General features: G+C 39.1%; 1 protein-coding gene across 1 annotated transcript in view; it reads left to right on the forward strand.

Annotated features, from left to right (window-relative positions):
• The first annotated feature begins 217 nt into the window (after positions 1-217).
• The window catches only part of fgf13a (fibroblast growth factor 13a), a 38,207-nt gene continuing 15,079 nt past the window's right edge, over positions 218-23,345 (forward strand). The window contains exons 1-3 of the mRNA XM_056238722.1: positions 218-823; positions 2,462-2,572; positions 12,524-12,627. Coding sequence (XP_056094697.1) covers positions 634-823; positions 2,462-2,572; positions 12,524-12,627 — 405 coding nt within the window. The 5' untranslated portion in view covers positions 218-633. The remainder of the gene's footprint in view (positions 824-2,461; positions 2,573-12,523; positions 12,628-23,345) is intronic.

Below are 23,345 nucleotides of genomic sequence, written 5' to 3' on the forward strand. Positions count from 1 at the left end.
TGTCCTCTCATTGAGTGATTTATTTTCCCGCATTTGCCATGATTCATATACTATTAAGACTTGCTAGAAACTTTTCGCTCTCGTTGTAGTTGTCTGGGTCTACATTACAAACGGATTCAGATGATTAACTGAAAACAAACTCTCGCTCACACGCCCACACATTCAAAGCGCGCGCACACAAGAGCGCTGAATCGCGCTCGCTAACAGGTGTTTCTTTCACATGGTTCTGTGCTGAGGCTGTGACTGACTGCTTCGTCGTGGGATGCTGCGAAACGTGTTCAGTGTCTGGAGGAACATCTCCGTTGTTAGTCGAAATGGCAAGGTAGTGACATTATCAAGAGACAGATGCGGTAAGACCTCAGGCAACTGAATGTAGAGCCGTCTAAGGACTTTATCTCCGAAGAAAACAATGAGCGTTGAAGAGATGCGCCGTCACCTGCATAATTTTGTTTTGTGTTAAAGCCGTTTTAAACTCTTTTCTGACGATCTGTCACGATGGTGGTCTCTGGTGTATGAAGACTTGGATGTGAGCTGTTAAGTTAAAGATTCCCCTTAAGAAATCGTGCTGTGGAGTAAGTGGGGAAAAGGATAGTGTCCTCTGAAAGTTTTGGTTGTCGCACCGTCAAACTGGCCATGGCTGCGGCGATCGCCAGCTCCCTGATTCGGCAGAAGAGGCAGGCAAGGGAGCGTGAGAAATCCAACGCCTGCCGCTGCGTGAGCAGTCCGAACAAAACCAAAGGAACATGCGAGAAACCCAGTCGACTCAGTGTTTTCTCCAGGGTCAAGTTGTTCGGCTCCAAAAAGCGCAGACGACGACGACCAGGTCTGATGTTACCTTTGTTAATGTCCTATCTTAATACGGCCATTGTATAACAGAATTGCCATCATTATCAATGCCTTTGTGTCTGTACTTTTCAAAACATTTGGATTTTAAAACGAAGTGCTTGCTATGCTTAAGTCAGACTGCAAGTTTTAAAATTTAGCCAGCATGTGCTTGCACTTCATTGTGAGAGCTCATTCAAACTCCGTTATATGACCTTACAGAACTTGTCAGGCATTTTGACCAGATCATTTGTCTGAGAAAAAAAAAGACATTATTGTATATAACTTTTTGTTACTCTGCAGACATTGTGTTGCAATGATGTTGATGCTGATTCAGTGTCAGCTTTCTAGAGTTTTTAATCCCTTCAGATACAGAGGGACAATAGAAAGCAAACTAAGCAGGTTATTGCCTGACATGGACTCTATCTATCTATCTATCTATCTATCTATCTATCTATCTATCTATCTATCTATCTATCTATCTATCTATCTATCTAAAACACACATTCAGCACAACTGTTTACTTACAAGCTTGTCATAGTCTCAATTACCTTGCTGTCCTCCCCAGACAGCATCTTACATAACCCTTATGTGACACCTTAGCAGAAGTGTGGACGTTTGTGTGTGTACTGTGTAGAGTAGCAGCTGTTTACAGCAGTGATTCGGTCTTCATTAAACAGTCTCATGCTTAACAATCGTGTTCACATACACATGGACTAACACTCACATGAATGTGCTTCTTTATGTGAACTTAAACATGTTTTCATATACACATGACGTTTGATATGTTGAGGAGTCTGCAAATCTATACTCTTTCACACCCTTATTGAGCCATTTGTATTGTATCTATACTGTACCATATTATAGCATCTGTATGGTAGTTTATTTTGGTTTATTCTGAATTGGTATTTAATAGGCTTATTTGAAATATTCAGATTCTCTGTGTTTTCTTGACTAAAATGTAGGGTATGTGTTATAGTTTGCATTATTAGATGTAACCTAATATCCACACATGTTTTAATCTCCTATGATAAATGAAAGTTAATCAGTGTTAAGAGCATGATCCACCAACTTACTAACCCTGATTAACTACATATCTGCTAATGCAATTGCAATCTGGTATTTTGCGCAGGAGAGCTGTGTCCTATATATGTTTATTAGTTCTAGTGATGCAGATCAGATCCATTTAAAATGATATTTCTCTGTTCATCTACATATTCACATGAATACTTGTCATGGCCAGAAGACTGCAGTTTCTTTGCAAATTGCAGCTCTTACCAATTTTCTGTGTGGTGACTCAGGTGACTAGCTATAACAACGTTGAAATCTTTATTTTTTGTTGCTGTTGTCAGTGTGGACTGTTGTTTGTAATGCATGCAGGCTCAAATCTGTGGAATGCTCTTGCTGAGCCAGAAGCTTTGAAGCCCCTAACACTGTCACTGTGGCAATGCCTGTTTAACCCTGTCTTCTTTCTCATTCTCTCTCTCTCTCTCTCTCTCTCTCTCTCTCTCTCTCTCTCTCTCTCTCTCTCTCTCTCTCTCTCTCTCTCTCTCTCTCTCTCTCTCTCTCTCTCTCTCTCTCTCTCTCTCTCTCTCTCTCTCTCTCTCTCTCTCTCTCTCTACCTTCTGTCTCTTTGCAGAGCCCCAGCTGAAGGGGATCGTAACAAAGCTGTACAGTCGACAGGGCTTTCATTTGCAACTCCAAGCAGATGGAACCATTGACGGCACTAAAGAGGAGGACAGTGGTTTCAGTAAGTCAGCTGGCATCTTGTCAGAATATGTTTTCAGATTTTCACCTATCCAGGCACAGCTTGAGGTTCAGTGTTGGAAACAAGGAAGTACCAGATTAATAGGTTGATACAGTGGCCCCCAAAAAAGTATTTGGACACTTTGATTTATGAATGTTTTTGCGTCAAACCAAATGGCATTTCATTTTAAAAGAAATATAGAGACTTTTCAAGCAAATGTTTTTTGGGTTTCAAATGATACAGCAAAACAAATATAGCCTACTGTTTAGAATAAATAATAAAAAAGCATTTGTCCATAGTTACTCAGCTAGTACACTGACTTCATACTTCCTTAGACCAGTTGGTTAAAAGTAATTACAGAAATGGCTCTTGGTTCTGGTCTTGCATCATTTATTTGCAGATGCCACTTGGTTTGAGATATTGCATCTAATGCGATAACATCCAGACATTTGGAAGTGTGACTTAAGTGTCCAATTTTTATTTTCTTTGGGCCTCTGTGTGCCTGGTATTGTATTTCAATGACAGCTGCTGTTGTTATTTATTCCTGCACACTCTTCCTTCAGACTTAATTTCTGCCTTATACCTACACTTATAGACAGCTTCAGCTTTGCTTTTCAATTTTGAATACCTTTTCAGTTCCTGTATTGGTCAGAAGAGTCAAGAGGCTCAGTTCTGTATTATCCTGACCTGAAATGGAAAATTCAGCAGGAGCAGTCGCATAAAACTACCATTCTTCAGAAAACAATTATTCTGAGAGCACAGTTAATGTAGCTGGAAAGCCCAAGTACAAGAGAAACATTTTAGGCAGATGTCCATAATGCCTGAGAAACAACTTTTTCTCCCCTTTCATCCACAAATTGTTTTGTGCCATTTGAAGTCATCTTACTGGGCACCTGCAAGTGTGAATTATTTAGTCCGTAGGCAAGTGCCCAGTCAGTGTTTGAGCTATACTGCGTATAGGAGCCGGCTGGCTGGTTGGCAGGGCTCTAATTTAATATGTGCTATATCTCACTGACGCTAAGTGTCTGTGGCATTCTGGGGCCTGTAAATTAGCTTGACTCTATTCAATTAGTCACTGGGTGAAGATGATGCTCATATTGAGCAAATGAGTTTGTGGTGATCGGAGTCATTTGGAACTGTGATAACTCAAGGCTCCAAATCCTCTCATCCATCAAGCTCATCTAGATTAACACAAATTTGTAAACAATGTTTAACATGAAGAGCCATGCTAATTGTAATAACACCCCCTTCCTGAATTTAAATAGAGGTTGCTTGACTCAAGTATACATGTTTTATTCACCCTTGAGTTGCACTGGTGCAATTGGCCACTCCTCTTTCATTGCATGCTCATTTATTTTCTTGTCTGTATTCTTCCCCTGTGTGATTGACTGTAAGGTAAAATGAGTTATATAGGGGTGAGATTAGATAATAGAAGCTGACCTGCTTTTCCCACCACACTCCCTTATTTTGTGGAGAGAATGAAAAGCTGTCGCTGGAGAGGAGAAGTGGGAAAACAGGGAGCTTCTATCTCTCACACTACAAAAATAGAATTGTTAGGAGCTTGGTGCCCTTGTCTCCATAGCGACGCAGTGCAGTCCTCTTGGCTCTTCTCTTGGTGTGTGTGTGATAGGGATGAGGGTCTGCTCCAATGCTGTCTTTACTCTCTTGATGTATGCCTCTTACCATATCTCTTTGACTGTTGTTCTTTGCACTTCAGAGAAGTGCCAAGTTATGTCATTGCTTCACTTAAATCACTTAAATATCACATAAGTGCCATGTTTTAAGTGTGTTTACAGCAGATCTCAGCCAAATACTAATTATTTTTGCCCTGAAGTCATGCTATAAAAAATGGGGGTTGGGAAATCCTTTTACATAAAAAAATAAAAAATAAAAGTTTTTCTAACTGCGTGAGAAATGACAGCGAGAATGAGAAGCTCCCATTCCCATTTGCTAACGGTGGATCATATTTGATTTTATTATATGAAATTGGGCTAGTCAGGGGGTTGGAAAGTGGACATAAAGATCTTATTGAAAATCAGCCTTTCCATCTCTCAAGTCTGACTCTGATGAGCTCTTTGGAGGAACAAGACAAAAGCTCATTCTGGGCAGTAAATGTCAGGTATGGCTGCTATATTGGATTATGTCTCTGTGCAGAGTTTTAGAGCTTAATTCAATTCCTAATCAATGTGCCGTGGCAGGAGGCCTTTCTCTCCGTCAACATTAGTTTTTATCTCTGCTAACTCGTCTTCCGTCTATAGAGTAGGCTGATGTGTTTTTCAGTCAGTCACAGTCGTATTCTAATCAGTCTGATTTATCTCCAAATATAATAAACTGAAATCTAACATCTGAATGAAATGCCAAAATGCTTCTCTAAACGAGCAATAAAAGTTTACTCAGATTTACTTTTTAGAGGTTTATCCAGGCATCCAGATAAACCACCAAAATTAACACATCCAAGATCCTTTCGTAATAAAATTCAAAAGGTTCTCACAAAATAGAAAATTATCTCATCGTTCATTTACTATCATGTTGTTCCTATCCTGTGTGACTTTGTTCATCTTCAAAAATAAAGAAATTTTTAATGGAACTTGAGAGATCAACCATGGCAGCTCAACAATACTTGCTTGATATGCAAAGGACAAACCTCACTTATTCTCTGGCATTAACCCTCTGGTATCTGAGATGTTTTAACCGAGCGGCAACCTTCCGTGTCTCTCTCTTGATGAAGACGCATGCGTATTAATGCGTACTATAGCACACACACGCAAGGTCTCTCGCTCTCTCCCTCTCTATCGTTCGCGCGCTACACGGGCACACACACGCAAGGTCTCTCGCTCTCTCCCTCTCTGTCATGCGCGCGCTACACGGTTTTGAACATAACATACATACATATTCACGTAGCCTTTCGAAAACGAAACCTATAATATATAAAAAAACATGATTTTTTCATAATAAGTCGGGACACTAAAATTAGAGTTGAAATACGGGACTGTCCCGGGAAAAACGGGACGTCTGGTCACCCTAAGATAGACTATATATGCTTATTTAGCTTTAGTGTAAAAAAAAGAAATCCTTGTGCACGTAGTGAAATCCTGCAGGTGTCAGTGCTTTCTCTGTCCATGCAATAAATGCACATCCTTGAATGAGCGAAGGTTTCTAGCGTATTTACTTGAACCTCTTTGGTAATATATTTGGTTTGACCCATTTGAGAGGCGGCCAAAATCAGAATTTGAAATGGACTAAATAAGGCCCCGTTTACACGAGAAAGATTCCGGGTGAAAACGTACAAATATTTTATCGGATGTGCCTTTCGTTTACACGGCAACGGCGTTTTGGGGGCTTAACGCAAAAAAGTGAAACCACCCTCCAGAGTGGAAATCTTAAAAACGCTCCACCGTCGTGTTCCCGTCTAAACGGTAAAAACGCAAATCTGCTCACGGTGGCTCTCGTCGCGTACGCGTTTACGTCACATGCATGCGCCAGTACAGGAAAATAACAACCAACATGTCAGATTATTTCCATACGTCGGACCTTCAAATTTCCCTAGCAGCTCTGAAAAACATACAAGAGTCTTTTCAGCAGTTGCACAAAATATTCTAAGATATTGGTGTTGTTGTGTGGCAGTGCTTCACATTGCCACCTAGCTGCCTGGAGTGCATACTACATCGAATTTCACACACTTTTGCGTCACCATATGCACGCGGATTTCCCAACCATAACACTCGTCTAAACGCAGAATAAAAAGTGATAATGCAACGCCACTTTTGCGTTTTCTCTTCAGATCGTTTCCGTGTAAACATACCCTAAAGCTCTCTACGAACTTGATGTGCTATGCCGCGCTGACTGATGTGTATGCGCATGAATCACTGTCACACACACATGCTCCGAGCAATATTGTAAGTTATTGCATAATACATTTCTAACTAGCAGAATAATAAAGCATCACGACACACATAGTCTCACTTTTAGCTATGTCTTTTAACTATTATAGTATTTCGAAGGGCAAAAGGTGAACTTTAACTATTGGCTTTACATCATCAAGTCAGCTGTCACTTTAGCGCGAGGCCCTATGCGGTCGCACACTTGGCATTGCCCTTGCGATGGTACTGCCAGTAGCATATAGCATTAGCTCCTTAGCCTGAGCTAACTTGATCACATCGAGCTAGGCGGGCGTGGTTTCAGCAACCAGGCACCTCAGCTCCATCCACGTCCCGCCTCTTTCCCATTTTCTGTTATCTGGGAGTGACACGCTGCCAAGATGGCGAAGGCCGGCTCTGCCCACTTTTGGCTTCAAAAATGCTCTTCAGAAACCTACGGGTGACGTCACGGACACTACGTCCATATTTTTTTACAGTCTATGGTTTTAAAGTCCCTGTAAAGTCAAAATTAAGTATGTGTTTTGAGTTTGTCACACCACAGAAAAATGTGTTATTAGCCACCCAGCCAAATTTGAATGATAAAAAAAGCCAGCAAGTACATAAAATAAGCTATCAAAATCTTGAAAAAATGAGCAGTAATCTCTGCTCTCAAACGCTGGGGGCGTGTCCGCTGGCTGCGCTGAAACCACGCCCACTCGCGGGAAAGCTGCCGTCGTCGACTCGCCACACTCAACTCTACAGCCGGAATGTATGCTCGCACGGTGGGCACGCACTGCCGAATGGCACCAGTTGTCCGCGCGACGGGAGGATGAAGGCTGAGGCGGGAGTCGGTTCGGCCCCATTCACCAGTAACAGCGGATTATCAGTGAATGTCTCAGTTGTCTCCGACGAAAGTTTATAAAACTATCCCGTGTAAAATGATCACTTACAGAGGCGGGTTTTGGCGGTGATCCTCAGCTCTCCATCAAGGTTGGCTCTTCACAAAATTAATCCACTTCTTCTTGATGTAATCGTTTTTCGGAAATTTAAACAAGGACACCGATCTGTTTTGTACGTGATCCGGTGATCGCATCCAGGTAGTACGCATTTCCGTGACGAAGGCATAGCTAGTAGCTAGCAATCTGTAGGCTGTGTTACTAATAATAGTACTGACAGTAACTCGCGATTGAGCGGCAAACTGATGTGAATGTGCTCTATAATATTGTTAGGAGCGGCCAGCCTCAGGGGCTCCAGTGCGTCATCAAGTAGGGGCGGGTCCAGGAGCTCAAGGGCTCCAGTGCGTCATCGAGCCCTGTTTTAGCCCCGCCCAGAAAATCCGGAAAATAGCAATGGTGAAAAACTGTTTAACGATCTAACTCCACAATTCAGTACTTCACGGTTCACAGTCTTTGTAATATGTTTTAGCAATACATTTCTAACATTTATAATGTGTTTAGAATTTTTTTTTTAAATTGCCTTTACATGGACTTTAACATGCACTGACATTTGTGCTTATTTCTGTTACTTATAACATTTTCATAGCTAAAGTTTTATTACACTGTATTCAGCACAAACTTCAACATAAAACCCATACTGAATATTTGTTCACAAGACTTTTGAAAACTAGATCACGTAGGCTAGAATTTTTGCTTCAAAACGGTGTGAAAATCATCCTGCTCACTCATCCACAATTCCACATAAAACAATATATTGATTTAAAATTACTTTTAAATTAGGTGAGTAAATGACAGAATGTTCATTTTAGGGTGGACTAACCCCTTTAAAAAAATAGATTACATAATATTTTAACATTTATCATAATAAAAATTAAAAAATAAAAAAAACTATTTTTGATCAGTCTGTAAAATTGTGGGCTATCATATAACTTTAGAAGAAAAAAGTGCATGAGTATGGAGTACTTTGAATTAATCCTTTATAGCCTGGTTTCACAAACAAGGCTTAGATTAAGCCAGGATTAGGCCTTAGAAAAAAATCTATAAACATTCCTGGTGTGCATCTTAAGATATTTCAGTGCAAGTTGCTTTGTGTTAAGACAGCTCAAACATGCATTTTAGTCTGGACCTAGGCATGTCTGTGAAACCAGGCAGTAATGTTATATGTGAACATGAAGGTTTTTCACCCATGTTTTCAGTGCTGTAGGAGAGGTGCTTTTTTGAATTCTGATGGTTGTTATATTGGTGTTTTTGCAGAGAAGATTGTTGTGCCCTCTTGATCTTCCCAAATCTCTGTGCTCAGGTGCTCTATTAGGTGTTAGTAATTGAGTCTTTTCTCCACAACCCCCAGCGACCAAGCTCTGCTAATCCCTCTGAAATGAAGTCTGCCGTAACCCTGTGGTTATGTGTGCCGCCCATGTGTGTATCCCACAAATAAAAAAGATACAGATGTTAAAATAGTATTATCTTCCTATAGTACTAATATAATCAACACCTCATTAAATCATCTGCATTTGGCATCTAAAAACTCTTCATATGAACTCAGTGGCTGTAAAGCACAGAGCAGGAAAAGGGCTGATCTCTACAGGTGGACCTGGCTGGTGTCAGAGGGGTTCAGACAGAAGAGGAAGGACCTTGATGTTGGATTAGAGGGGATGGAGAAATCTCCGGACTGTTGTATAAAATAGCAACATGGCCATCGATTGAGCTCTGCAGAAAAGAAAAAATATTAATCAAGAGCTTTCATGTTTACGATGAAAGGCAGAAGGGGTTACTGTTTATGTTCTCTCTGGAGAATGAGGAAGCAGGAATATGGGTTGAGTTAAAGTTGTTCATTCAGACAGATTTTAAATTAGATAAGAGAGTGTAAATATTGACAGAAATGTTTTTTTTGGCGGACATTTTTCTTTTAAAGGGATACTTCACTCAAAAATCTAAATTCTGCCATCACTTTTAGTTCTAAACAACTTTCATTCATCTTCAAGCATGAACATTTGAGATTCCTTTTACTTTATTTGATGTACTCTAAATCGTTATAAATATAAAGCTATTGTATCTCTTCAGTAGACCTGGATTAAGCCACCTGATTCTAGTCCCAGACTAAAATACATGTTTGAGCTGTTTTAACTGAAAGCACCTTGCACTGACATATTTTAAAATAAGTCAGTGCCATTTTGTCTCAAGATTCCCACCACCAGTATTGTTTTTTTCTAAGGCACGTTTAGAAAAGTTACTTAAATGCCCTAGTTGAACTAAGGCCTAATCCTGTCCTAATCTAAGCCCTGTTTTGTGAAATGATCTCTTTATATGATAGCTTTTTCTAATAGACTTTCAATGGAGGGATAGAAAACAGTCAGGTTTCATTAAAAATATCTTTATGTGCGTTTTGAACAAAAGTCTTATGGGTTCAGTGACAGAAGGGTGAGTAGTTGATAAGAAAACTCTTTAAAAAAAAAAAAATTACATAATAATTAGCTTTTTTGTTGACCAGTCTTTTAAATTGCATGAGTCTGAGTACATGACAAAATGTTCATTTTATAGTGACCTTTTATAGTGACCTAAAAATTTAAGAGATGAAGAATAGATGTTAGATGATGCAAGTATATATTCTTAACTCGAAATATTGTACTTTAATATCTTGTGTGATTGCCATATCAAGACAGTAGTATACATTTGGTAACCTAGATCAGTGTGCATTGATTTCTTTACACACACACACACACACACACACACACACACACATGTTGTGTTTTCATGTTTTATGGGGACTTTCCATAGACATAATGATTTTTATACTGTACCGACTGTATATTCTATTCCCTTACACTAACCCTATCCCTAAACCTACCCATCACAGGAAACATTCTGCATTTTTACATTTTCAAACAACATCACTTAGTATGATTTATAAGCTGATTTACTCATGGGGACCAAAAAATGTCCCCACACGAACAAGGATTTTGGATATTGCCATCCTTGTGGGGACATTTTGTCCCCATAACGTAGGGTTTACCAGGCCACACACACACACACACACACACACACACACACACACACACACACAATGTGTGAAAATTACTCTCTCTCTCTCTCTTTAAAAAAAGCAGCCTTTGACTTTACATGTTTGTTTCCTTCTTGATTTTTTTTAATCAAGATAGGTTACATAACCAGTGAAATGGCTCACACATTTTTTTTCTTTCAAAAAGCTTGTGCTGTTTTCTTCCCAAGCTTATGTTCCTCAGATACTCCCAGTGTCAGGGGTGGCTGGCTGGCTGGCTGCTTCACTCTTCCCACTGGCAGAAAGAGGCTGTGTGGATGGGAGAGATTGTCAGCTTTATGGCTTACATGGTGACGGGGGGGACAAAGGTGTGAGGAGAGTTGGCACAGCCAGTGGTACCCTGAAGCCCGAGCCCCGCGCAGCTCACTAACTCTGCTCAAAAGAGAGAGAATGTGTGAAAGAGACAGAGGGAAGAGTGTGAAACAAGACAGACAGAGAGTGAGAGAGAGCGTGTGTGAAAGGGAAAACGAGGAAGTATGTTAAAGAGGCGGCAGTTCAGAGAAAAGTTTACGTTTATCATCTAATACCGGTATATACACTACCGTTCAAAAGTTTGGGGTCGGTACGATTTTAAATACTTTTAAAAGAATTCTCTTCTGCTAACCATGGCTGCGCTTATTTGATTAAAAATACAACAAAAATCAGTTATAGTATTAAATATTATTCCAGTGTAAATCAGCTGTTTTCTGTGTGAATATATAGTAAAGTGTAATTTATTCCTGTGATCAAAGCTGAATTTTCAGCATCCCCAGTGTCAGTGTCTTCAGTGTCAAATGATCCTTCACAAATCAGTATAATATGAGGATTTGATGCTCAAGAAACATTTATTATTATTATCAATGTTGAAACAGTTGTTGGTCTGTCAGTTGTACAGTGTTTTTTTTTTTTTTTTTTTTTTTTTTAGGATTCTTTGATGAATAGGAAGTTCAAAAGAACAGCATTTGTTTGAAATAGAATCTTTTGTAACATTATAAATGTCTTTACTGTCCTTGATAAATAAAAGTATTGATTTCTTTCCTCCAAAAAATAAAAATAAAATTCTCACTGACCCCAAACTTTTGAACGGTAGTGTATATTTTATGTTATTTCAGCTTTTAAGATAATGATAAAGGTTGTTAATAGTTGTAGTTAACAATAACAATGTAATGTTAAGTAAATGTTGTAATGTTAAATATAATATTTAAAAAATATCTTTCAAACACTAAATTTCACCAGAACAAAGCATCATTCCAAAAAAAAAAAAAGGTTTCAAAATCCTTTTTTCTGTACCTAATAACTTTTTCTTTTTTTTTGTCTCTGAAGCAATTTTTCTACTAACAAAACAAATAGGCCGTTACCATCAGATAGGTGGTTCCTAGAACATTGCAAAACGGTTGCTAGGTTGTTGTGGGTGGTTCTAAGATGTTCTGGCTGGTTGCTAGGGTTTTTCTAAGGTTTTCTAGAAAGTTGCTAAAGCTTTTTAAGAGTGTTTCTATCTGTGCAGCTTTAGTTGTCTGCTGATTCTGGTGAGTTTGATGCTGTGTTGAAGTATATGTGAGTGGCCAGAATGATGATGATGATGATGATGATGATGATGATGATGATGATGCGTATCTGCATTCTCAGACTCATTCTGCTTACATTTTGGTGGTATGTCCACCTCTCAGTCAGTGGCACTTTATTAGTTTCTGGGGGCTATGCAAGAATTTTGCAATGCATGTGAACACTTCAAATGAACTCAGACCATCTCATTTATAAAGTGAATAACGAAAATAATGTTCGAAATTAGAATAATGACTGACATATAGCCTCACAACAACTCATCTGACAGCAGATACTGAATCAGAACGACACGTTTTCCTCAGGCATTCTTTACTTAAACTGCATTTCACGAATGCCTTTCAGAATAAAAGTCTCAGTAAAACATTTAGAATTACGTATTTGAGAAATTCTGCGACCCACTTAAAACGGTCTTGCGACCTATCGGTTAAGAAATAGAGTTATAGGTTACTATATAAAACACATGATAGTGATATCCTAATTAATTAGCTGTACTCGGCATAAATGTTTGAAAATATAATTGTGTCGTTTCTTGTTTCCTATACAGCCATGTTCAATCTCATCCCGGTGGGCTTGCGAGTGGTGGCCATCCAGGGAGTTCAGACCAAACTCTATCTGGCCATGAACAGTGAGGGCTACCTGTATACATCAGTAAGTAACTGCAAGTTCCTATATAGAAGTTTGTTTGTGTGCTATACTTCGGCTGTTTTAAAGGGGTCATGAACTGCATTGTTTTATTGTTTCATAATGTTTCCTGGGCTGCACTTATAATGTTAGTATGATTTTTACTTCAAAAATGGTCATAATTTAGAAATAAAAGGCATTTTTTTAGCCCTGATTTTAGCCCTCTGGTTTGAACCCTCTGGTTGAAGGGCCGTGTGCTGTGAGACTTCAGTGTAAACGGCCACTGCTGTGATTGGCTAACAGCTTTGCATATGAAATAGCTAGTATTACATGTGGAACTCTCAACTTTTAGCACACTTTTACTATTAAAGCTCTCAAGGTTAACTAATCGTGTAAAGTAATAATTAACATTACAGTCAGATCTATGGCACTATTAAGATCGTGGCATGAAAGGTTGCAGTGATGACTGGTGAGCATTGTAGCCGATCACAGACATGTTGAGCGCGTGAATGCAGCGATATCGTCATTGCATCATTTCTGCACACTTAACGAATGCTTTTATCATAACTAACAGTGCAAACATATAAATAAGAGATTAGTTGATTCTAACGGGAGATTTGGCGAGAGTCCAGAACTCAGTCGCTGATTGATTGACAGCTCTAGCGCGCACAGTTTGATTGACAGCTACAGCTATTGTAAACAGCGTTCTTTGACCACTTTCTATATATAATTCAATCTGTTTAAATAACATATTATTTACACCATACTAAGAAAAACAATGTGAAGTTGGTCACTGGTTTGATTTACTGACAGGACAAAGAACATCTGACTACATGAATCATTACATCAGAAATCACTGGTCACAGGTCGGGCATTAACAGGTATACTTACATGTTGTGGCAATACCGTCGCGTCCATATCATAAAAGTCTGCGCCGAGTTTGCGGATTGATTTACCAAAGAATCCAGTGAATTGTACCAAATAGGAATAAATAATGTTCAACTGAGACATTCACATTGTTGAAAATAAATATCCATATTCCTAGCATTAGGATCCTTTGGAAGGTAATGTTATTTTTAGTCCAGTGAGTGACCCTGTGCTCTTCTCTCTTCCTCATCTTACTAACTCCAGTGGGCCAGTTGATTTTCTTCTGCAGAGGCGGTCTTACACTACCTTATTATGTCATAGAAAGGCACATTCCAGGACGAGTCGTTCGCTGGGCCTGGTAACAATAAAAGCTGATTTTGGACTAACAAGGAAGTTTTCAGTTCTGAAACTTTCAGGATATTCTTATAATATGATGACCTCTTATATGTAAAAACCTCAAGGAAAATTTGATTTCTCAGTTCATGACCCCTTTAAAACAAGAGGGGGAAATCACACCAAGCTGCTTCATCACAGACCAACACCTGAGCTCTAGTCAATCAACACTGTCTCCATTACCACACACACACCACTCATCTACTGCCAAATCCTGATATCAGACACTCCGGATAAATAGACCTCCATGTGACCCAAGATCAAATGGTCACATAGCCTTTAAGATGCATACTTGCTCCTTAACCCCCCTTAAGGCCCTTGCACACTGAGTCCGAAATTCGCGTCTGAAATTTTCGCACGTTAAAAAATAAATACGACCTCACGTTATGTCAATCGCACTTGCACACCGCCTCTGAAACTTTCGTCCGTCATAAAAAAAAAAACGGATCGGGTTCGATTTTCTGGTTTTTTTGCATCTGTAGCAAGCAGTTTGAATGGAGTTTTGACAATTCAGAGCCACCGAATCACGAATACTAAAAAACGCATACGGAAATTTCTGACTCAGTGTGCAAGGGCCTTTACTGTACTGAAAAAACTGTCACTCTCAAGAACACTGCACAGTATTTCACAGATTTATCCATATAAACAGATGATGCCTCCATTGTGCGCTATTCTCACACCCTCTCTCCATATGGCATGCTGTACGAAAATGAGTTAAGTTACAGCTGTGACAAATATCTCAAGATGTTTTCATAACCTCAGCTCCACACTCATAGTTTAGATTATGCACAGCCCGCACACTAAGTGGCGTGATTACAGGGTAGATGGCTTAGAAATGTTTGTTTACTGGCTGTGGTTGGGCTGCCCTTTTGCCCCTTTCACCCCCTCTCAGTCCTGACCTCACGCCTGCCTGTACCAGGCGAAATGTCGGCACTCTGGCATTCGTCTTGGTTACTATGGTGATGCAGGCAAGGCAGTATGTGGGTTGTGTGAATGTACACCAGTCCCTATCATTTTATTCGGCTTCAGCAAAAGATGGATGAGACCCAGTGCTTTCATAATATCCTCCAGCACACGTGAACTCATCTGTAATTGGAACAATATAGTATGTTGAATGGGGGACTGTTTGTAATTGCTCTAAATGTTTAAAAGTACATTCAAGATTATTTGTTTTTTGACTGGTGCAATAATTGTGAATAGTTACCATTATTGAGTCATAGTTGTTTGTCCAGATGATTAAGTCCCTTGCGGAGAGGTTCTAAGAGTTTTCCAAGTGCATGAATTGAGTAGCATGCTTTAAATTACAAAGATGACTAATATCAAAACGTTTAGAAACTCGTGGAAATGTGCTGAACAGGCAGCCTGCAGCCCAACATTAATTGCCTGCACGAAGACATGAATAATGCAAGAACCTACCTGCCAATCTTCTGCTCCAAGACAAATGTCAGAATTTCACTATGTGGTTGGCATTACTGGAGCTTGTGTTGTCTGACAAGAGAGAGTGGGTGCAAACGAATACAGTCTCTACAACACAGCACACTCTCTCACTCAACCTCAATCTCGAGGCTGACAGAAATCCTCCATATTATGAATAACAGTGGAATGATGGGACAGTAAAGGATCATTGAGGAAACTTATCAGAACGCAGGAAGCAGACGTTGCCTGAGAAAGCTGGCCTGGCCCAGGATAGGAATGGGTCAACTAATTGACTTCAAATGACCAACTTGACAAAGTTCGACTGATTTATCTAGATTTTACACACACGCACACAAACACGCACACATTGGGTTTCCGTGTTTTATGGGGACTTTCCATAAACACTGATTTTTATACTGTACAAACTGAATATTCTATGCCCCTAAACTTTCTGCATTTGTACATTTTCAAAAAACATCAATTAGCATGATTTATAAACTCATGGGGACCCAAAATGTGGAGAAAAAATGGAGAAAATTCAAAAGAACAACATTTATTTGAAATATAAATCTTTTGCAATTGTCTTTACTATCACTTTTGATCAATTTAATTAATTTAATTCAAAGTAACAAATGTAAAAAATTAAACATGAACCTCACTAATATTGACCAATTGTTGGATGATGTATTACTGATTTATTGGATATGTCAAGTAATACTTTAAAAATTGCGTAAAGATGTTGCTGTCCCACTGCATCTGTCTATCTGTTTTTAATTGTGTATTATGTAAACACCCCTTAAGAAACACATCAGGTGAGCCTCAAGCCCCTAATTATGGAAGACTTTCCTAAGATCGTTTAGTTGACTAGTCATTTAAGCAACCCACCAACTGGTCAATTTAGAAAATATGAATTTGTTAACATACCTAGTCCAGGAGCAGTGTTTTCAGCTCGCTCATCCTCACTGCATACCTGTTGCCATCTAATCTGTCCTGTGTGATGCTGTTTCCAGGAAGCTTCGGGCTGGACTCGCTCACAGCAGGCAGGAGATAGACAAACAAGGCAGCAGACAAGAGACTCTCGCATGAAGTCTGACAAAAGCATGTAATCTGATCATAACGTTTGGTGTGATGCAGCCGTGACATATCCTGATTATATAGGGAAGCAGCGGGATCTAAACACACACACGTACACATAGAGCTACTGCACATCCCGAACACAAGCACACTCACTCATGGAGGTTCTCTGTTCCCGCTCAGTGACTTTAATGATGTATGCCTCAGCGTCTGTAATTAAAACATATGTGCCAGAGTGCTCATTAAATTAAAGCTCTGTTCTGCACAACGTTGCGTTTGCCGTGTGGCATCCTGGTCGAAGGCAGAAGGATGGAGGCTATATTTAACAGTTTCTCTGAGTGACAGCACAGCAAGGTTCTGTAGGTGTTAATATTTTATTCCAGCTGGAACCGTTAATCCTGGAGAGTGTTAATTTGCATAAGTCTTTGAACATTCATCTTCATTTACTCCCTGTATTCATTTCCCTTTTAAAAGCTTTTCCTGCAGTTGCGTCCTCTCCATTGTGAATCAAATCCATTGTAATTGTCTAATATTGGATCTACCTTTTCAATTTTGTTGATTTTTTTTTTTTTTTTTTTTATGAAAGCAGACTGTGCTGATCTTATGGAGTATACAGTAGCTCTGTGAAGTAATCCAGCGCTTACAGTCGTGGAGAGCTTTCATCTGGCATAAGTGGATACTGAGTGTGTGGCATTACTGCATTCTAAACAGTATTATAAGGTATTTTAATGATTTGGTATGCTGTAATTCTGAAGTCTCTCTGTTTTTTGTAATGTGAATGGGTGCTTCTGTGCTCTTTGATGCCCCTCACTCTTTGTGTTTGCTGCTATGGAGCCACATGCAGCCTGAGCTCCACAGCCAGCCAATCACACGCCAGTGATCCCCAGGAAATCCCCAATCAATGAAGAGTATAGTGAGTGATGAATGAGACGTTTGAAGCTGCTCTTGTGCTGCTGCTTCTCCCTTTTCTATAGTTTTTCCTCATCTGTTTTCTGTTTTAATAGTTTGACTTTATCTACACTACCGTTCAAAAGTTTGGGATCAGTATGATTTTAAAGAAATTACTTGTATTCAGCATGGATGTATAAAACTAATCGGAGGTAACAGTAAAGACATTTATGTTTCAAATGATTGTTGTTCTTTTACATTTTTTATTAATAAAAGAATCCTGAAAAAACGTATCACAGTTTCCACAAAAATATTCAGCAGCACAACTAATTTCAACATTAATGATAATAATAATAATAGGAAATCTTTTTTGAGCACTAAATCAGCATATTAGAATGATTTCTGAAGGATCATGTGACACTGAAAATTCAGCTTTGCCATCACAGGAATAAATTTTTTTAAATAAATAAAAATAGAAAAGTGTTTATTAAATTGTAAAAGTATTACTGTATTTTTGATCAAATAAATGCAGCCTTGGTGAGCATAAGATACTACTTTCAAAAACTTTTTTTTTTTAATGTAGTAACCCCAAACCTTTGAATGGTGACGTATTTCTGTAGTTTTTTTTTTAGATATTTGGGGCAATTTAATATACTTTATCTTGATATTTATCATTTGCTCTGAAATTTGCCTCACCCGTTTGCAGTCAAGCAGATTTAAAAAAAAAAGTATTTTAAAATGTAATATTTAAAATACATATTTTCCACACTATTTATTTACTGAAGGATGAATATTTAATAATTCACATTTATACAAACATAGCAATAGATATTCATAACCAACTTTATTTATCTTCATAAATCTTTATGAAAATGCCACACTGAGATTTCCATGATCATTTTGACTGATATGGCAAACTAATCTTTTAATGGTTTGACGTGGTTTTGAATTGATTAATTAAAGCAGAATATTTGGACCGATTCATGAAAGTTAATCAAACTATCGCCCAGTCACATCTTAAAATAAAGAACCCATCAATAGTTGACAAACACAACATGGGTGCACACACAGTAATAATTACATCTCAGGCAAAAATGCATGGAAAATAGCCACATTGATTGTCTTTGGCATTGCATGTTGTGGCCTATTAGAAGCCAAATCAACCATAACATGTCATAAAGCAATATTCTGCAATTCAGTGAAATGAATGGTGCGCATTTACTACAACACAGTCGATCATCAGCACATAATTAGTCAGATTGAAGAAAAGATGCACAATGACATTTTATTGTGTGAACTTAACCAAAGATTAATTTGGCAGTCCATGAATTAAATTTTTTTTTTTATCACTTGAAAGCATAGCGATGGTGTGTAACCTCTGCTGACCCATGGCATGTTGTTGTAAAGTTTTAATCGTTTTCTAAGGTTCCCTCATATTGAGCACTCTAACCAGGTTTAAATGCACACTAATATTACAATATGAATCTGAATTTATGTTTGGTAAGTGACCAGACCACCCAGAACACCGTAGCATCCCCATAGCAACACGTTAAAACATTGTGTGTGTTTTTGCAATCTGTGTGTTTGTGATAAGAAGGCCGAAAATAATAGAAAGAGAATTAATGCATGAGTGAGTCTGTATATCTGAGTGCAAATGTATTCATCCATCAGCTTGACATGAGGGAGAGAGGAAATCAATTAAACATATTTTCTGTTCTCTGCACATTTTCTCTTTGCATTTATTATACAGAACCACATTATACAATGCTAAGTTGTTTAATGATAATACCTGCTGTTTAATCAGTGGGCACATCAAATATTAAAACATTGCAAATATAAATGATTTCATCACAACATATTACAAATGAACAGTTAATCAGATGACAGTTGAGTTGATGCACATTGGCTGCCCTGTGAGCTGCTCTGCGGCCGCATTTGAAGTCGAAAATCAGTTTAGTGTTGGGTCATTTGGAACAGCAGAGACAGGCACATCAATATTAGAAGCCCACAGACTACAGAGAGAGCACAGACACTGTGTCCTTCTATAGTGGCCATAAACTATTCTGCAAGGGGAGAATTCAGACCGTACAGGGCACTTTCTACCATTACAGTACATTTTGGTGTCCCATAACTGAAACAACAACAAAAAAACATTTAGGGTGCAAATTCCATATCTTTTGTTTTAAGAACTAATACAAACTGTTTCATAGTTATCTAATATTATTAACAAACTGCAAATACCATAGAAAATCTTCCCTTTAAATTACAGTGAATTGTGAGATGAAACGACTTTCCTTTTTTTCATGGACGTATATTTAGGCATTGTTCTGGCAACTCACATTCAGTCTGGTGCCATTCTGGTATATAACGCCCACCGTTATATACAAAAGCTGATTTTATATAATCAACCTCTCTGCCCTGCTTGTATCACTTTGAAATATGTCAAATTACAGATGTAAACAGCAATTCACATAGACGCTGAAAGAAATATAGAAAGGAAAACCGCAGTTCTGTGGTAGTCCACTCAATTAAAGTTAGTGCCATCAGCAGTGTGGCATCTTGAGCAAGAGCCGATCCTGACCTCCCTGGGGCCCTAAGCTAAATTCTGTTAAGGGGCCCTCCTGACCCATGAGCCATGTAAACCATTTGCCATTGCCACACAGTCACACCTGACACCCCAGTGCTCCCACTTCAATCCTCCCTCCTTTAACTAGTATTAATGAAAATGTAATTCCTGATTTCATAAATAGACATTGTACTTTGTGTAGTAACATTCTTAATATCAAGAATTCACATTTTAAATTGTACAAATTTAATTATTGATATCAAAAATGCATCCTGTGAATGAATAAAAGCTAAAATGGCTTGCCATAGCATGTCACTGTGTTTTAAATGATAAAAGGAATACTTGATGGTTATTATTTACTGAGGGATGTGCATCCATATTGGTTTCCCTTAGTCGTTTATCAAACATAATAAATTTCACTCTCACTTTTTTTTGTCAGGCACAAAGTCACAGAACACAGCCCTGGAAGTGGCCGGCATTAGCAAGCAAGACACAGAAAGCCCAAAAGATGCACTGCCCAGCTAGGTTAGACAGACAGACAGACAGACAGACTAGAGAGAGATACACATCAACTTAACTTTACTGTTCTTTGCTGAGATCAAACTTGGAGAGGAGAGAACACAAGTCTACCTGATTGCTGTTCCCGCAATTCACTCTCATGGTGTCTTTTTCTCTCTTTTCGTGACCAGAAGGATAGTTCCGCTTAATTTTCTCATCGATGTTGTCAAATTTGATTGACGCGCTTTGACACAAGGTTGAGTAATTTGCGGGGCCCTAAGCAACTTGCGTAGTGTGCGTATAGGGCTGATCGGCTCTGTCTTGAGCTTCAATGATAATTCTTCAGATGGGTGATTGAGCCAGAGGGAATGATGAGGTACAGGTGAAGAGACCTGGTTACCTGGCAGCTGTGTACAGCGTGGAGCAGGGAGGATCAGCCTCTGACTGGAATAGATTCTGTCAGCTTCCCCATTTACTTCTTTTCCATAAATGGAATTGGAGTGGGCAAAGTAATGAGATAGATCGAGAGAGGGATGATGAGGAAATGGAGGGAGCGCCCGTATACAGAGGCCAAAAGGAAAGAAGAATCTTAGAGAAAAATGGAGAAGATGGCTGGAGAGACGAAAATAAACTAGGTTAGTGGTAGAAAAAGATATTGGAAGACAGAGGGGAAGATCTAATGGAGGATGGATCAAAAGAGGAATAAGCAATAAGGGAAAAAGAGGAAGGTAAAGAAAACATTGGGTGTAAGTATGGAGCTGAGCGAATGACAGGAGATAGAGCACCTATACACATATGAAGACCAAGTAGAAACTCTATCTGTTTCTAACACACACAAACATCTCTTCATGCTTCTCTGTCAGGGAGGGGGAAGCCCTTCGGGAGAAGGGAAGGAGGGGCAATGCGGGATTTCCCCTGCCAGAGGAAAAGATATTAGATACGAATCAGTGAGCTGGCAACAGCATGACTGCAGCTCCTGATATAATTACACTTTGAGATAGAATCAACTCGAACACAAAGCGCTACAACACCTCAATATCTGCTCTTTTATTTGAGCTGTTAGGATGGTGGATTGGTCGTGTGGTTTGGTTGATTGTTGAACTACATAATACATGGTTTCAACAGAATGTATATGAAAATCCTGAAACACCAAAACCGAAGGTTTCATTTAGCCAAAAAATGAAACACAAAATAAAGTTTTGGTAATTATAATTGGTTATTTAAAGTCTGCATGTTGTTCAGGGTGTTGTGTAACCCCTCCACCCGGGTCCCACTCGACCTGCTCTGTGCGGGCCTCCGGCATGAGAGTCAGGCGCTCTAACAAGGAGGCTAAAGACTGCAGCCCCTAGCATCTGTCGCTAGAGAGCCTTTTGAGATCAGAGGAGTGAGGTTTACTCGCACAGCAACTACTAGCTGGCCTCCGTTACAGTTGTTCACAGGTGAGAAACCAGTTCAAGGGAAGTTTAGCATCACTGAAGAACCGCTAACTGTTTCAGTCAATGATTTCATCCCTCCAAAACTGTTTCAGCCGAAACCAAACATTTATTTTATTTGTTTATTTTAGAAATATCGTTGAATTGCTAAATAAAAATGTTTTTCCCATGTGGTGAGATAGATGAAATATTCCCTGTATTACAGTTTTTCTCGATTGCTTAAACACATTTCTTGAAACTATGCCTCGTATTCTCAAAACAGTAAACACAAATCCATAACGTCTCACCCAATTCCCCAAACATCCTATTTTCAGGTCAAAATGAAGCTCTACACTCAAAACCATTCACTCTTGCTGAAAAACCAAACTTTGCCCTCAGACAGGACACACAAGCCCTCAAAAATACACACACTACAACATAGTCTTACACACTGGTGCTATAAATTCAAAACAACATTTCCAAAACTGGTAAGTCATGTTGCTTGTGGTCCCCCCTCCCTCCCCCCCCCATCTTTTTTTTTTACTCTCTCCTACTCTTACGTAAGATGTGTGTGAGCATCATATGACAGTAAAAGAGCCTTATTCAAATCTGGAATTGTATTGGAATGGTAAAGAGTGTTGGTACATGCCTCCACTCATGATGAACAAGTCTAAGAATGTTCCACATATGGTTGAAATACCATCATTGGCCTAGAAAGATAACATTCTGTGAGTCAAGACTATAAAGGAGAAAGAATGCCCTCCCTTCACTGTCACACTCTGCAGCCACTCTGTGTGACTGTACGACTGCTGGCCTTTTCTTGCAAGAACATAAACCTCATCAAAGACAATTGGAAATGTTTGTCTCTTATTCAGTGATATAAATTTGTTTGCCACCACACCTTCCTGAAGGTTCTGATGATGGAGGAGACGGTGAAGCGACTCAAATTTGGCTGTACTCTTTGCCCAGCCTCCCTCATAGTCATACCATGGACAAGTACATGGCCAACTAAAGTGGCTTGAATTTCATCTGAGACTGCTTGTCTTCTTGCCCTTCCTCCTCCTCCCCCTCCTCCTCTTCCTCCTCCTCTTCCTCTTCCTCCTCCTCCTCCTCTTCCTCTCCCTCCTCCTCTTCCTCCTCTTCCTCTTCCTCTTCCTCCTCCTCCTCCTCTTCCTCTCCCTCCTCGACCTATTGCTTAATTTCTCTGTGGATCCATTGTTCCAAAACTCAGTAAACTGATTTTTATCTTTTATAAAATATTGTATAACCTTTTATCTATCTATTGAAGGATCTGACTGATGTGTGTTCAATTTTGACTCTTAGTGTTTTCACCTGGGTAATTGTGTGCTAACTGAGCTGAAGCTGTGCTGACTTGAGTGAACAATATTGAATGCTAGTGCTTTCTAAATGACCACGTGGTGTAGGCAATGAGAAATGAAGGGATTTGTGTGTAGAGTTTTGCTGTGACAGGTCAACAAATCTGACTAATGTGTCAAAACAGGGGAATAGTGTTCATAGTTCAGTGAAATGGGTGTGCTTTTTGATAAATGGCATTATAGTTTTGAAATTTTAGTTCAAAAGCCTGGTTATAGTGTTTAAACAATCGAGAAAAACTGTAAATAAAAAGGTGG

The sequence above is a fragment of the Rhinichthys klamathensis genome, unplaced genomic scaffold (assembly GCF_029890125.1).
Source record: "Rhinichthys klamathensis goyatoka isolate OS25496 unplaced genomic scaffold, OSU_Roscu_1.1 h1tg000532l_1, whole genome shotgun sequence".
Classification (NCBI taxonomy): Eukaryota; Metazoa; Chordata; class Actinopteri; order Cypriniformes; family Leuciscidae; genus Rhinichthys; species Rhinichthys klamathensis.